General features: G+C 34.8%; 3 protein-coding genes across 6 annotated transcripts in view; all 3 read right to left on the reverse strand.

Annotated features, from left to right (window-relative positions):
• Positions 1–1,105: 1,105 nt before the first annotated feature.
• Positions 1,106–6,747, reverse strand: sdsl (serine dehydratase-like). Of its 2 annotated transcripts, none has more exons than XM_087779288.1 (8): positions 6,147–6,747; positions 5,101–5,279; positions 4,272–4,448; positions 3,494–3,582; positions 3,195–3,428; positions 2,183–2,313; positions 2,033–2,119; positions 1,106–1,352 (listed from the first exon to the last, which is right to left on the reverse strand). In XM_087779288.1, exons 2-8 carry the CDS (start codon positions 5,245–5,247, stop codon positions 1,249–1,251), a joined length of 969 nt encoding a protein of 322 aa, XP_087635414.1. In that variant the 5' UTR covers positions 5,248–5,279; positions 6,147–6,747; the 3' UTR covers positions 1,106–1,248. The 2 variants fall into 2 exon arrangements, with proteins under 2 accessions (XP_087635414.1, XP_087635415.1); XM_087779289.1 differs by lacking the exon at positions 6,147–6,747 and adding an exon at positions 5,708–5,807.
• A 155-nt stretch (positions 6,748–6,902) lies between these two features.
• Positions 6,903–14,536, reverse strand: part of LOC148060301 (apoptosis-stimulating of p53 protein 1-like) — a 53,733-nt gene continuing 46,099 nt past the window's right edge. For both annotated transcript variants that reach the window (XM_087779282.1, XM_087779281.1), the window contains exon 21: positions 6,903–7,830. In XM_087779282.1, coding sequence (XP_087635408.1) covers positions 7,789–7,830 — 42 coding nt within the window. In that variant the 3' untranslated portion in view covers positions 6,903–7,788. The remainder of the gene's footprint in view (positions 7,831–14,536) is intronic.
• The window catches only part of bsdc1 (BSD domain containing 1), a 227,788-nt gene continuing 221,432 nt past the window's right edge, over positions 8,181–14,536 (reverse strand). Inside the window, exon 12 of one of the 2 annotated variants that reach the window (XR_015709255.1) lies at positions 8,181–8,260. The gene's annotated coding sequence lies outside the window, so the exon portion shown is untranslated. Of the gene's footprint in view, positions 8,266–14,536 lie in introns of both variants that reach the window. The other variant, XR_015709256.1, reaches the window with a different exon arrangement.

Here is a 14,536-nt window from a genome sequence, read left to right on the forward strand (position 1 = left end):
TATAACAAATATTGAATAATTGAAAATTAAATATAACAAATATTGAATGATTGGAATTAAAATACAACAAATATTGAATAATTGAAATTAAAATATAACAAATATTGAATAATTGAAAATTAAATATAACAAATATTGAATAATTGAAATTAAAATAAAACAAATATTGAATATTTGAAATTAAAATATAACAAATATTGAATAATTGAAATTAAAATATAACAAATATTGAATAATTGAAAATTAAATATAACAAATATTGAATGATTGAAATTAAATATAAAAAATATTGAATAATTGAAAATTAAATATAACAAATATTGAATGATTGAAATTAAATATAACAAATATTGAATATTTGAAATTTAAATATAACAAATTTTGAATAATTTAAATTGAAATATAAAAAATATTGAAAGATTGAAATTAAAATATAACAAATATTGAATGATTGAAATTAAAATAAAACAAATATTGAATATTTGAAATTAAAATATAACAAATATTGAATAATTGAAATTAAAATATAACAAATATTGAATAATTGAAATTAAAATATAACAAACATTGAATGATTGAAAATAAAATATAACAATTATTGAATAATTGAAATTTAAATATAACAAATATTGAATGATTGAAATTAAATATAACAAATATTGAATAATTGAAATTAAAATATAACAAATATTGAATGATTGAAATTAAATATAACAAATATTGAATATTTGAAATTAAAATATAACAAATATTGAACAATTGAAATTTAAATATAACAAATATTGAATAATTTAAATTGAAATACAAAAAATATTGAAAGATTGAAATTAAAATATAACAAATATTGAATGATTGAAATTAAAATACAACAAATATTGAATAATTGAAATTAAAATAAAACAAATATTGAATGATTGAAATTAAAATACAACAAATATTGAATGATTGAAATGAATTCAATATTCTGATGTCACTGATTTACTTCCATAGACGATAAAGGACAATCGTTTTTGTAGGCGAATGATTTCAGTGATTTCAGATGAATATTGAAACTGAAATTTGCCGCTTTTACTCACAAGTAAGATGGATGAAGAAGAGCCAGTCATTGACCTTCAAGTAAAAATACTCATTTATTGAAAAAGAAATCTGCAATAAATTCAAAAGTGTGAGTTTGACACGTCCATGATTGAAGAAACAAAACAGTATTTTCCTCCTACGTGCCTCAAACTAATGACAATCCCACGTAGTCTAACTCTGCAGTTTGTCCTTGAGCTTGGACAACTGCTCCGTGTCCACGCTGCCGCCCCCGCAGACCACCACCAGCACCGAGTCCAGGACGGACGGAAGACGACCTTGAGGAACACGTGACATATAATCGAAAGCTCGACTAACATGTCACGACCGCGGTATAGTTACGGAGTAAACATGAATGCTGTGTCTCAAATCGCATACTTCTCTTAGTATACTAGAAGTTAGTATGCATCAGGATAGTGTACATACTAACTAGTACGCAAATTCTCCACAGATAGTATGTCTCAAATCAAACTCTGCTGCTACACACTAACAGGAAATGACGCGACAGCTTCTTCTTCTACTTCTATTTAACGATGTTTCAACCAGCTGTTTGAACGCTATCGCCACCTGCTGGCAGCACGTTTTGCAAGTTTGGAAAAAGAAATAAAGAAAAAATATGAGAATCGAAATATTCGCGAGATATTTAAGCTGGTATCAGCACTGAAGACGTGTTTATCCTCCTACTGCTGCTGAAAATACACCTGTACGTATATGAATATATATATGTATATATATATATATGATGTAACTTCCGTTTAAAACGTCGCTAAGATGGCAGCCGTTTAGGGTGGTTAGTGTCCATCGAACCATACTCAGTTTTGTGGGCATTTTAGTGACAATTTAGTGTGCATGGCGCACTAAATTTCGCATACTAAGAATTGAGACGCAGTTACGCACTAAAAATACTAACTTTGAGTACGCTAGTATGCGATTTGAGTTTGGTTTAAGTCTTGAATACCTTCGGTCTGAAGTCTCTGAATGACTCCGGAGTACACGGCGGCCAGTGCAGCTCCACAGGCCAGCTCCACCAGCACTCTCTCCTCGTCTACAATAACAACAGGAAGTGTCGCGTCGACTTTTTATTTTCCTCGCCACGAAAAAAGCTCACCTAGGAAGGTCTGCACGGCGAGCAGAGCCTCCTGGTCCGTCACCAGCTCAGAGATGATGGTGACGTCTCCGCTCTGACTGTATTCGAAGGCCTTCGCGCACACCGTCTTGGCGCCGAGGCATTTGGCCTCGCTGTGTGAGGAGAGCAGAACACGTGACCTTCGGGAGTCCGACCTTTGACCTTACGGGTTAGCCCAGCAGTGGGCAATTACATATCCCAATATTTGGGACGGTTTCTATGACTAAGGAGCCTTAATATCGGGGGAAAAAACCCTGAATGACTATAGATGTGAGAAAATATCAATACACTTAAATATTGCAATATTTGTATTCACAATACTGTAAAAAAAATATTGATTTTCATCAGTATTGTATCGTTATTTAACAAGACAAAACATGTTGTTTTGGCTTTTAAATATATTTAACAGTTTATCAAAGTCATTTTATGGTTTATATTTTAATAATTTCAATTCAAATTAATTCAATTTTTTTTTAGTTTTTACAAATAACATGCAAGTATTCACAGCGTTTTTTTAATTTATCTGTTGCCATTAAACGTCTGGCCTCTAGATGGCAGCAGTCATTACGTCATCAGCAGCTAATGACACAATGAAATCCCGCGAGATCCCGACGATTACTGAGGATGAGAGGATACAGTCGACTTTAAAGCCGATGTTTGGACATATTGTGGTTTCAAAACAAATTAAAGCAGTTACGTGTTGACATAGTGTTTAAAATACAATTTATTTTAATGTAGATAAATTAACTTAAAATATGGAGAACAAAAAGAACTAGAAAATATTGTTTAAAAGGCCCTTTCCAAAATTAAATATTATTTATAACTTCTTTTTGAGGGCCAATACTTTTTCATGAAGTGGACAAATATTTAAAAAAAATGAAAAACTTAAGATAAAAAGGTCAAAGTTAGTCCTTAAACAAATAATGTTATTTTCAGAATTAAAAGATTAACTGAAAAGAACATAAACAACAGGCAAAGAGGACCCAAGTCCTACCTGGTGATGTCATCTAAGGTGACCACTTTCCCCGCTTTGACGGCCGCGTTGAAGCAGTCTGCCCCCACCGTCTCCATGGCGACGATGGGCACGTCGGACCAGCCCGCCTCCTTCAGGCCCTGGACCACCCCGCACAGTAGACCTCCTCCCCCCACCGACAGCAGCACCGCCCCGGGCTTCACCGAGGGACCGAGACCCGCCACCACCTCTCCGATCATGCTGGCGTGGCCCTCCCTGGTCCACAAAAAAATGAATAAACCAGTCATAACATTATGACCACCTGCGGCTTCGGTCGTCACCAGAGCAGAGGGTGGTCGAACGGAGGGACGTAGACGAGGCCTTCGCTGTCCGACAGTCGTAGAGCTTCCGCGTTGGCGTCGTCCCAAACCTGCGAGAACAATCGTTATAATGTTAGATTAAGAATTATTACACACTATACGTATACGCCATACTAAAATGAATGCTAAAAGATAATCAATTATAAAGAATAAATTACTAGCTTCATCTAAGAGCTTAAACGTTTGAATACACACTCACAATCAACATTTCACTCAGACCGACTCACACTGTCTCAAGACAAGCTTGGAACAGAATTAGAGAAATGACACCGGTTATTTAAAAGTCTGTTGGTCTGCCCTTTCACACCTGGGGTCGTGGATCAAAGAACGAAGCGGGACACATCCGTGAGGGGGGGGCTAGGAGACGGAAACCCCCACCCAAGAACATTTGAATGATTAGAAAAGGAAACAAATTAGGAAGGACTCTCCACAGGGGATCGTGACACAGGAAGCTTGAAGGAACCAATATGACGATGGGGGGAGGACCTCTCGGCCCGGAAATTTGCCTTAAATATAGCGATGTTTCTGCAGTGCGAGACCTTTTCTCCCGAGGCTATTGACCTGTACAGTCGCCGGGAGAAACTTGTTGACGACGACCCGTGACACTCTGCATTGACCTTTTTCTCTCCATAAAGCGAAGTATAAGAACCAGGAAGTGATTGCGTGTTGGAGCGACTGGAACGGAATCATGTTTTCACCGTTTTAATAATCGAAAACAAAGCCGTTTCGTGGACTGTACCTTCCCGATGGTTTTCACCGTGGCGCCCTGATCCTCAAGCCTCTTGACCACCACCTGCGGAGTCGAGGAGGGGATGACGATAGTGGCCGGAATCTGCATCTTCCTGGCGACGTAAGCCGCTGCCATCCCGGCGTTACCACCTGAAGAGCAGACCAGTCCTTTGGAGTCGACGGCGAGCTGAAACACAAGCAGCCTCGACGGTTGACTCTCGCTCATAATAATCACACCTTTGCTGTGTCTCAAATCGCATACTTCTCTTAGTGTACTAGAAGTTAGTATGCATCAGGATAGTGTACGTACTAACTAGTAACAAATTCTCCACAGATAGTATGTCTCAAATCAAACTCTGCTGCTACACACTAACAGGAAATGACGCGACAGCTTCTTCTTCTACTACTATTTAACGATGGTTCAAACCAACTATTTGAACGCTATCGCCACCTGCTGGCAGCACGTTTTGCAAGTTTGGAAAAAGAAATAAAGAAAAATATGAGAATCTAAATATTCACGATTCAGATATTTAAGCTGGTATCAGCAGCGAAGACGTGTCATTCTTCTACTGCTGCTGAAAATACACCTGTAAGTATATGCATATTTATATATATATATGACGTAACTTCCATTTAAAACGTCATTAAGATGGCGGCCGTTTAAGGTGGTTAGTGTCCATCGAACCATACTCAGTTTTGTGGGCGTTTTAGTGACAATTTAGTGTGCATGGCACACTAAATTTCGCATACTAAGGATTGAGACCCACTTACGCACTGAAAATACTAACTTTGAGTACGCTAGTGTGCGATTTGAGACACAGCTCTGGTTGAGGGTTTACCTGCTTGCAAAGATGGCCGATGCCGCGGATCTTGAACGAACCGGAAGGCTGGGAGTTCTCCATCTTCATGTAGACGGTGGCGCCGAGTCTCTTGGACATGGGCGTGCTCTCCAGCAGTGGCGTGTTGACGTGGTAACACTCGGCCATGATAACAGGAAGTCACCGGGTAAACACTTTAACTGGAGGTTTGAACAAGGTTAGGACGAGAATATATAGAGATCAGAGAATGATATATTGAGCGTGATTTATTTATTTTTTATTATCTATTTGGTCAAATAGAGACAGAGAGACAGAAACATGTTTTTAAATAGATTCCAGATATTTCTAAGCTTAAATTAAGATGTATGTATCTATTTTATTATTGTTTATTTAGGGATTATTATTATATTATTATTATTATTATGATTATAGGGACGCGAATTAAACATTTTTGATCATATAATAAAGTCAAAAAAATAATCTTGGCTGAAGTTATACGTTTAAAGACGAACATGAGCTTGAATTAAATGACGTCACAACCATTACATAATAAAGTGACGTAGAACAACAAACAGCAAAGCCACCTCGTGACGTAAACGGTAATAAAGCGCTTTCGATTATAACTTACATTTTTACTGTGCAAAGTTGTCCGAAAGTTGGAATAAAACACAAAACGTCACTGGAATGTTTAACGAGAGCTTCATTGTTTTTTGCTACATGAGTTAGCACGTAGCTTTAGCATAAGTGTCACACAGACACGACAACTTCCGGCAATAACTTAAAATACAAAAGCTTTTTTGAATTTATTTACGTTCTTATAATAACGTGAGCAATTGATTTATTTTAGTTAAATGTTTGTTTTTATTATTCAAATATGTGTAGTTTTGATTAGGATTCATGACAAGCAAATACGCCCGAATAAATGATTTAATATTTTTTATTTTGACAGTTTACCAGAACATTTTCCTGTTTACATTATTCACAAGGAATGTTTAAAAATAAAAGCATCAATTGTACGAAAGGTTAATATTAATTCAAATAAAATATAGTTTACATCATTTTATTACCTTGAATTACGAGTCCGAGCACGAATCCCCCGCAGTCTTGAATGACCTGTAAACGTCTAAAGTCCAGATTTTTATGAGCTTGTTTTTGTCCAGATAAGACATTTTTTTCCTCTTTGATTTAAGGTGAGAATGACGTCACGCCTCTTTGCTTTGAAATAAAACTCCTTTATTATTATTATATTTCTTTATTAGTATCGTACATGAGCAACGTAATACTGCATTGACACACGGCGACGACTCACTGACGTCACATCTTTTAATATCATACACGCGGAAATGACGCCGTTTTTCCACTGGGTGGCAGCATCGAGCGGCAAATCTCTCTGCTATAAATAAAACACATCGATGGTATTTTTATTTATTTTTTTTACAATCGCGCTAAGAAAATATGTGATTAGAAAAATAAAAGCAGAGTCGTTCATCTTCTTCTTCTTCTGGGGGGGAAAACCAGAGATAATGTGCTCACGCTTCCTAAACACAGAGGTTTGTTGTTGCTCTGACCCACTTGAGTTTCCTCTCATCATGTGAGGGAGAGAATAATAAAAATGGTGATTCATATTTTCTCAAAACTTGCTTATAATCCACACTTTTTTTTAAAGCGTAAATTTCTGACCAAAAATCGTCGACTTCCGCAACACGAACTTCCACTTACTTTATCCATCTTTACTTTATTAAACCTGCTCGAGCTGCGTTCACGTGACCACGTTTACTTTCAATTCATGGGTCATTTAAATTTAAAGCATTTTTTTTAATCATTTAAGAACGTTATTTTCATCAATTAAAAATATTTGTTTTCTTCCACTTTATTATGAAATTTCGCAGATTTTATTCAAATAAAAACAATTTCATTCTCTTATTTTGTTAACGTCGCTCCTTCTTCCTGTTTAACCCTTATTTTTTAAAGTTTTTAATGTGATCACGAGGTCAGCAAAAGGTTCTTTTTAACGATTTTTGAGTGGTTCCGTGAACGTAGCTCTTCTTTCCCTAAACTTAACTTCCTTATTCAGCCTTTTAAACATTTTCATTTTTAAAAGATGAAGTTAGTAAAAATGTTTCAAGTTTCAACTGAGGATCCAAAACTTTAATAGATCAAGTCGAGTTAATCACCAAAAGCAGATATTCGTGTGTATATATTTATATATATATATGATTACAAACAGTAGTTGGTCTTTTAAAGTGATAAATGATGCGTTCAATGACCGTACGTTTTTTTATTACCTTCTCTTATCTTTGAGTAATATTTGACGCGAGAAGATGTCAGTGAACGCACCACTGTCACAAATCTAAACTATTCCTTCGTAGTTTCAGGAGTAAATCTTCTGTACGTTATTAATAAATACAAATAAAAGTAATATCTTCGGTTGAACGACTTGGATCTAGTAAAGTTTCAGATCGCGATCGACTCTCAGGTCGGATGAATATCAAGCTGCGTTCAAAGACATGCAACCGTGTAGAAATTCATTGGATACGTTTTTTTTTTATACATATTTGGATCCTGGAAAAAAAAAACCCAAGAGTGTGAGCGCCATCTGTGTTTGGTTCTGTGTCCCTTTGTTCTTCCACGCCTACATGCACCCCCCGCCCCCCAACCCCATCCAGGGGCGTGCACGTACGGGCGTGCACGTGGCTTTAAGCCCGGGCTTCAGGCCAGCGATCGTTGTCGGGGTTTGATCCGGGGATACAGCTGGAAGGAAGAGAGAGAAGCAATCACTCCATCATGAAGAATCCAACATTGTCAGCAGATGGAGCACGAATGAGACTTCCCAGGTGCAACACTAATAGACTCAAGGACTCATTCATTCCTCGGGCTATTAAATTGTACAATTCTGAGTTCGGGGGCAGGAGTGGAGTGAAAGTATCTGGATGTTCTGTTCCATGTTAGTCTTTGTATCTTTGTCTTTGTTGTTTTTCTTTCCTTGATCTATGTTCTTTATCTTTGTCTTTAGACTTAGATTGTGTCATCTTGTTCTTCCTCTTTATGTTCTTCTTATTTTATTTTTTATGTATTATTTTTTATTGTTTATGAAAAATTGCTGGCTATTGGTAAAAACAATTTCCCAAAGGAGACCTCCTGAGGGATCAATAAAGTTTTACCTTACCTTACCTTACCTTACCTTACCTTATGTTCTGTTCTATGTTAGTCTTTGTATCCTTAGTGTTTGCTATTTTTCTATGATCTGTGTTCTTTATCTTTATCTTTAGACTTAGATTGTATCGTCTTGTTCTTTCTCTTTATTTCTCTTTGTTCTTGTTTTATTTTGATTATTTTTTAATGAAAAATTGCTGTATTTGCTGTGGATAATTTGGAAAAAATAGATAAAAAAATTCCCAAAGGAGACCTCCTGAGGGATCAATAAAGTTCTACCTTACCTTACCTTACTATTACTTAATAATGACAATTAAATAGTCATTCCTCTGGCTTTTATATTGTACAATTCTGGGTTCGGGGGCAGGAGTGGAGTAAAAGTATCATGATGTTCTGTTCTATGTTAGTCTTTGTATCCTTAGTGTTTGCTATTTTTCTATGATGTATGTTCTTTATCTTTATCTTTAGACTTAGATTGTATCATCTTGTTCTTTCTCTTTATTTCTCTTTGTTCTTGTTTTATTTTGATTTATTTTTTATGAAAAATTGCTGTATTTGCTGTGACTATTGGAAAAAAACAATTTCCCGAAGGAGACCTCCTGAGGGATCAATAAAGTTCTACCTTATCTTACCTTACCTTAACCTGTTCCAGAATCAAGTTCCCAAAACAAGGTCAAAGTTCAACGGATGACGAGATCTAGTTGAATTCGACCCAAAGTCTCCGATATTAACATTTATTATAGTCTAGATTCTGTATTTTTGTTTTACTTTGTAGCCTTTAAATTTCAATTAAAAAATATTATCTAAATCAAATTTAAAAGGGTTACAAATAAATAATAATAATACATTTCACAATCTTCCAAATTAAGGTAAGGTAAGGTAAGGTCAAACTTTATTGATCCCTCATCCCTGATTATAACATCTTTATAATTCTTTTTAAATCATTTTTACGATTAAAAGTGAGGCTTGTGGCCCCGAGATCCCATTTAACTCGGCCCAAAGCTTCCGATATATACCTGTATTATTAACAGTTTGATATTGTAATTCTAATAATTGAAAAAAACTCTAAATTGTAAAAGTTTATATTTATATGAAATTTTAAAAAGGTTACAAATAAAAACAATTTAATTAAAGGAAACATTTTTTAGAATTTTCCAAATTATAGTATCAAACTGCAAAAGAAAATGTATTTTTTACTTTGTAGCCTTTTAATTTAAATTAAAAATGTTGTTTGTATCAAATTTAATAAAGGGTACAAATAAAAATAAATAAATTAAAGACAACATTTTTGATCATTTTCGAATTATAAAACAAAACTCCAAGTTTTAAAAAATATATTTTTCACTTTGTAGCCTTTAAATTTAAATTTAAAATTTGTGGCCATATCGACAATGTCAGAACATAAAATAGTCGGCAACCTTTGATTTATGTTCATTATATTTACACTTTGTTCTTTCATTTGCACTTTGTTCTTGTTTTTATGACCAGTCTGTTTTGTACTGGGAACCCAATTCAATTAATAAAGTCTATCTAATCTAATCTAATATAATTTTGAAATTTTTAATAAAGAAAAGGGGTTTATTATGGCTGAAAAAAGCGCCCCCTGGTGGAAGCAAATGTCGGCATGTATATGTAAGGGCAAAAAAATGTAACGTACGTCCAATGAATAAAAAAGCTTCAATGCTGATCCGGTTTGTCGGTGGAAATCTCTAAAAAATAATTCTAAGCTAACAGCTAATGCTACATATAATAGATAGATACATAGATAAAACTTTATTGATCATTGTTGCGCTAATGGCTACACAATTTTTTTTTTTTTTTTTAAAACATGCGTTTGTGTTTTCTTGTTTCTTCTGTTACGATGTACGCCGTACAAGTGTCGTCTTTATTGATCATTGTTGCGCTAATGGCTACACAATTTTTTTTTTTTTTTTTAAAACATGCGTTTGTGTTTTCTTGTTTCTTCTGTTACGATGTACGCCGTACAAGTGTCGTCTTTATTGATCATTGTTGCTCTAATGGCTACACAAAAATACTATTTTTTTTTTTTTAAACCATGCGTTTGTGTTTTCTTGTTTCTTCTGTTACGATGTACGCCGTACAAGTGTCGTCTTTATTGATCATTGTTGCTCTAATGGCTACACAAAAATACTATTTATTTTTTTTTAAACCATGCGTTTGTGTTTTCTTGTTTCTTCTGTTACGATGTTCGCCGTACAAGTGTCGTCTTTATTGATCATTGTTGCGCTAATGGCTACACAAAAATACTAATTGTTTTTTTTAAACCATGCGTTTGTGTTTTCTTGTTTCTTCTGTTACGATGTTCGCCGTACAAGTGTCGTCTTTATTGATCATTGTTGCGCTAATGGCTACACAAAAATACTTCTTTTTTTTTAAACCATGCGTTTGTGTTTTCTTGTTTCTTCTGTTACGATGTACGCCGTACAAGTGTCGTCTTTATTGATCATTGTTGCGCTAATGGCTACACAAAAATACTATTTTTTTTTTTTTAAACCATGCGTTTGTGTTTTCTTGTTTCTTCTGTTACGATGTTCGCCGTACAAGTGTCGTCTTTATTGATCATTGTTGCGCTAATGGCTACATAAAAATACTTATTGTTTTTTTTAAAACCATGCGTTTGTGTTTTCTTGTTTCTTCTGTTACGATGTACGCCGTACAGGTGTCGTCTTTATTGATCATTGTTGCGCTAATGGCTACACAAAAATACTAATTGTTTTTTTTTAACCATGCGTTTGTGTTTCCTTGTTTCTTCTGTTACGATGTTCGCCGTACAAGTGTCGTCTTTATTGATCATTGTTGCGCTAATGGCTACACAAAAATACTAATTGTTTTTTTAAAACCATGCGTTTGTGTTTCCTTGTTTCTTCCGTTACGATGTACGCCGTACAAGTGTCGTCTTTATTGATCATTGTTGCGCTAATGGCTACACAAAAATACTTATTGTTTTTTTTAAAACCATGCGTTTGTGTTTTCTTGTTTCTTCTGTTACGATGTACGCCGTACAGGTGTCGTCTTTATTGATCATTGTTGCGCTAATGGCTACACAAAAATACTAATTGTTTTTTTAAAACCATGCGTTTGTGTTTCCTTGTTTCTTCTGTTACGATGTTCGCCGTACAAGTGTCGTCTTTATTGATCATTGTTGCGCTAATGGCTACACAAAAATACTAATTGTTTTTTTTAAACCATGCGTTTGTGTTTACTTGTTTCTTCTGTTACGATATACGCCGTACAAGTGTCGTCTTTATTGATCATTGTTGCGCTAATGGCTACACAAAAATACTAATTGTTTTTTTTAAACCATGCGTTTGTGTTTTCTTGTTTCTTCTGTTACGATGTACGCCGTACAAGTGTCGTCTTTATTGATCATTGTTGCGCTAATGGCTACACAAAAATACTAATTGTTTTTTTTTAACCATGCGTTTGTGTTTTCTTGTTTCTTCTGTTACGATGTACGTCGTACAGGTGTCGTCTTTATTGATCATTGTTGCGCTAATGGCTACACAAAAATACTAATTGTTTTTTTTAAACCATGCGTTTGTGTTTACTTGTTTCTTCTGTTACGATATACGCCGTACAAGTGTCGTCTTTATTGATCATTGTTGCGCTAATGGCTACACAAAAATACTAATTGTTTTTTTTAAACCATGCGTTTGTGTTTTCTTGTTTCTTCTGTTACGATGTACGCCGTACAAGTGTCGTCTTTATTGATCATTGTTGCGCTAATGGCTACACAAAAATACTAATTGTTTTTTTTTAACCATGCGTTTGTGTTTTCTTGTTTCTTCTGTTACGATGTACGTCGTACAGGTGTCGTCTTTATTGATCATTGTTGCGCTAATGGCTACACAAAAATAGTAATTGTTTTTTTTAAACCATGCGTTTGTGTTTTCTTGTTTCTTCTGTTACGATGTACGCCGTACAAGTGTCGTCTTTATTGATCATTGTTGCGCTAATGGCTACACAAAAATACTTCTTTTTTTTTAAACCATGCGTTTGTGTTTTCTTGTTTCTTCTGTTACGATGTACGTCGTACAAGTTTTGTCTTTATTGATCATTGTTGCGCTAATGGCTACACAAAAATACTAACTGTTTTTTTTAAACCATGCGTTTGTGTTTTCTTGTTTCTTCTGTTACGATGTACGCCGTACAGGTGTCGTCTTTATTGATCATTGTCGCGCTAATGGCTACACAAAAATACTAATTGTTTTTTTTAAACCATGCGTTTGTGTTTTCTTGTTTCTTCTGTTACGATGTACGCCATACAAGTGTTGTCTTTATTGATCATTGTCGCGCTAATGGCTACACAAAAATATTAACTGTTTTTTTAAAACATGCGTTTTTGTTTTCTTGTTTCTTCTGTTACGATGTTCGCCGTACAAGTGTCGTCTTTATTGATCATTGTTGCGCTAATGGCTACACAAAAATACGATTTTTTTTTTTAAACCATGCGTTTGCGTTTTCTTGTTTCTTCTGTTACGATGTTCGCCGTACAAGTGTCGTCTTTATTGATCATTGTTGCGCTAATGGCTACACAAAAATCTTTTTTTTTTTTTAAACCATGCGTTTGTGTTTTCTTGTTTCTTCTGTTACGATGTACGCCGTACAAGTGTCGTCTTTATTGATCATTGTTGCGCTGATGGCTACACAAAAATACTAATTTTTTTTTTTTTAAACCATGCGTTTGTGTTTTCTTGTTTCTTCTGTTACGATGTACGCCGTACAAGTGTCGTCTTTATTGATCATTGTTGCGCTAATGGCTACACAAAAATGCTAATTGTTTTTTTTAAACCATGCGTTTGTGTTTTCTTGTTTCTTCTGTTACGATGTACGCCGTACAAGTGTCGTCTTTATTGATCATTGTTGCGCTAATGGCTACACAAAAATGCTAATTGTTTTTTTTAAACCATGCGTTTGTGTTTTCTTGTTTCTTCTGTTACGATGTTCGCCGTACAAGTGTCGTCTTTATTGATCATTGTTGCGCTAATGGCTACACAAAAATACGATTTTTTTTTAAACCATGCGTTTGTGTTTTCTAATTTCTTCTGTTATGTATACGTCATACAAGTGTCGTCTTTATTGATCATTGTTGCGCTAATGGCTACACAAAAATACTAATTGTTTTTTTTAAACCATGCGTTTGCGTTTTCTTGTTTCTTCTGTTACGATGTTCGCCGTACAAGTGTCGTCCTTATTGATCATTGTTGCGCTAATGGCTACACAAAAATACGATTTTTTTTTTAAACCATGCGTTTGTGTTTTCTTGTTTCTTCTGTTATGTATACGTCGTACAAGTGTCGTCTTTATTGATCATTGTTGCGCTAATGGCTACACAAAAATCTTTTTTTTTTTTAAACCATGCGTTTGCGTTTTCTTGTTTCTTCTGTTACGATGTTCGCCGTACAAGTGTCGTCTTTATTGATCATTGTTGCGCTAATGGCTACACAAAAATACGATTTTTTTTTTAAACCATGCGTTTGTGTTTTCTTGTTTCTTCTGTTATGTATACGTCGTACAAGTGTCGTCTTTATTGATCATTGTTGCGCTAATGGCTACACAAAAATACTTCTTTTTTTTTTAAACCATGCGTTTGTGTTTTCTTGTTTCTTCTGTTACGATGTTCGCCGTACAAGTGTGGTCTTTATTGATCATTGTTGCGCTAATGGCTACACAAAAATACGATTTTTTTTTTAAACCATGCGTTTGTGTTTTCTTGTTTCTTCTGTTACGATGTACGTCGTACAAGTGTCGTCTTTATTGATCATTGTTGCGCTAATGGCTACACAAAAATCTTTTTTTTTTTTAAACCATGCGTTTGCGTTTTCTTGTTTCTTCTGTTACGATGTTCGCCGTACAAGTGTCGTCTTTATTGATCATTGTTGCGCTAATGGCTACACAAAAATACGATTTTTTTTTTAAACCATGCGTTTGTGTTTTCTTGTTTCTTCTGTTATGTATACGCCGTACAAGTGTCGTCTTTATTGATCATTGTTGCGCTAATGGCTACACAAAAATACTTCTTTTTTTTTTAAACCATGCGTTTGTGTTTTCTTGTTTCTTCTGTTACGATGTTCGCCGTACAAGTGTGGTCTTTATTGATCATTGTTGCGCTAATGGCTACACAAAAATACGATTTTTTTTTTAAACCATGCGTTTGTGTTTTCTTGTTTCTTCTGTTATGTATACGTCGTACAAGTGTCGTCTTTATTGATCATTGTTGCGCTAATGGCTACACAAAAATACTTATTTTTTTTTTAAACCATGCGTTTGTGTTTTCTTGTTT

The sequence above is a fragment of the Callionymus lyra genome, chromosome 18 (genome assembly GCF_982586985.1).
Source record: "Callionymus lyra chromosome 18, fCalLyr1.hap1.1, whole genome shotgun sequence".
Taxonomy (NCBI): Eukaryota; Metazoa; Chordata; class Actinopteri; order Syngnathiformes; family Callionymidae; genus Callionymus; species Callionymus lyra.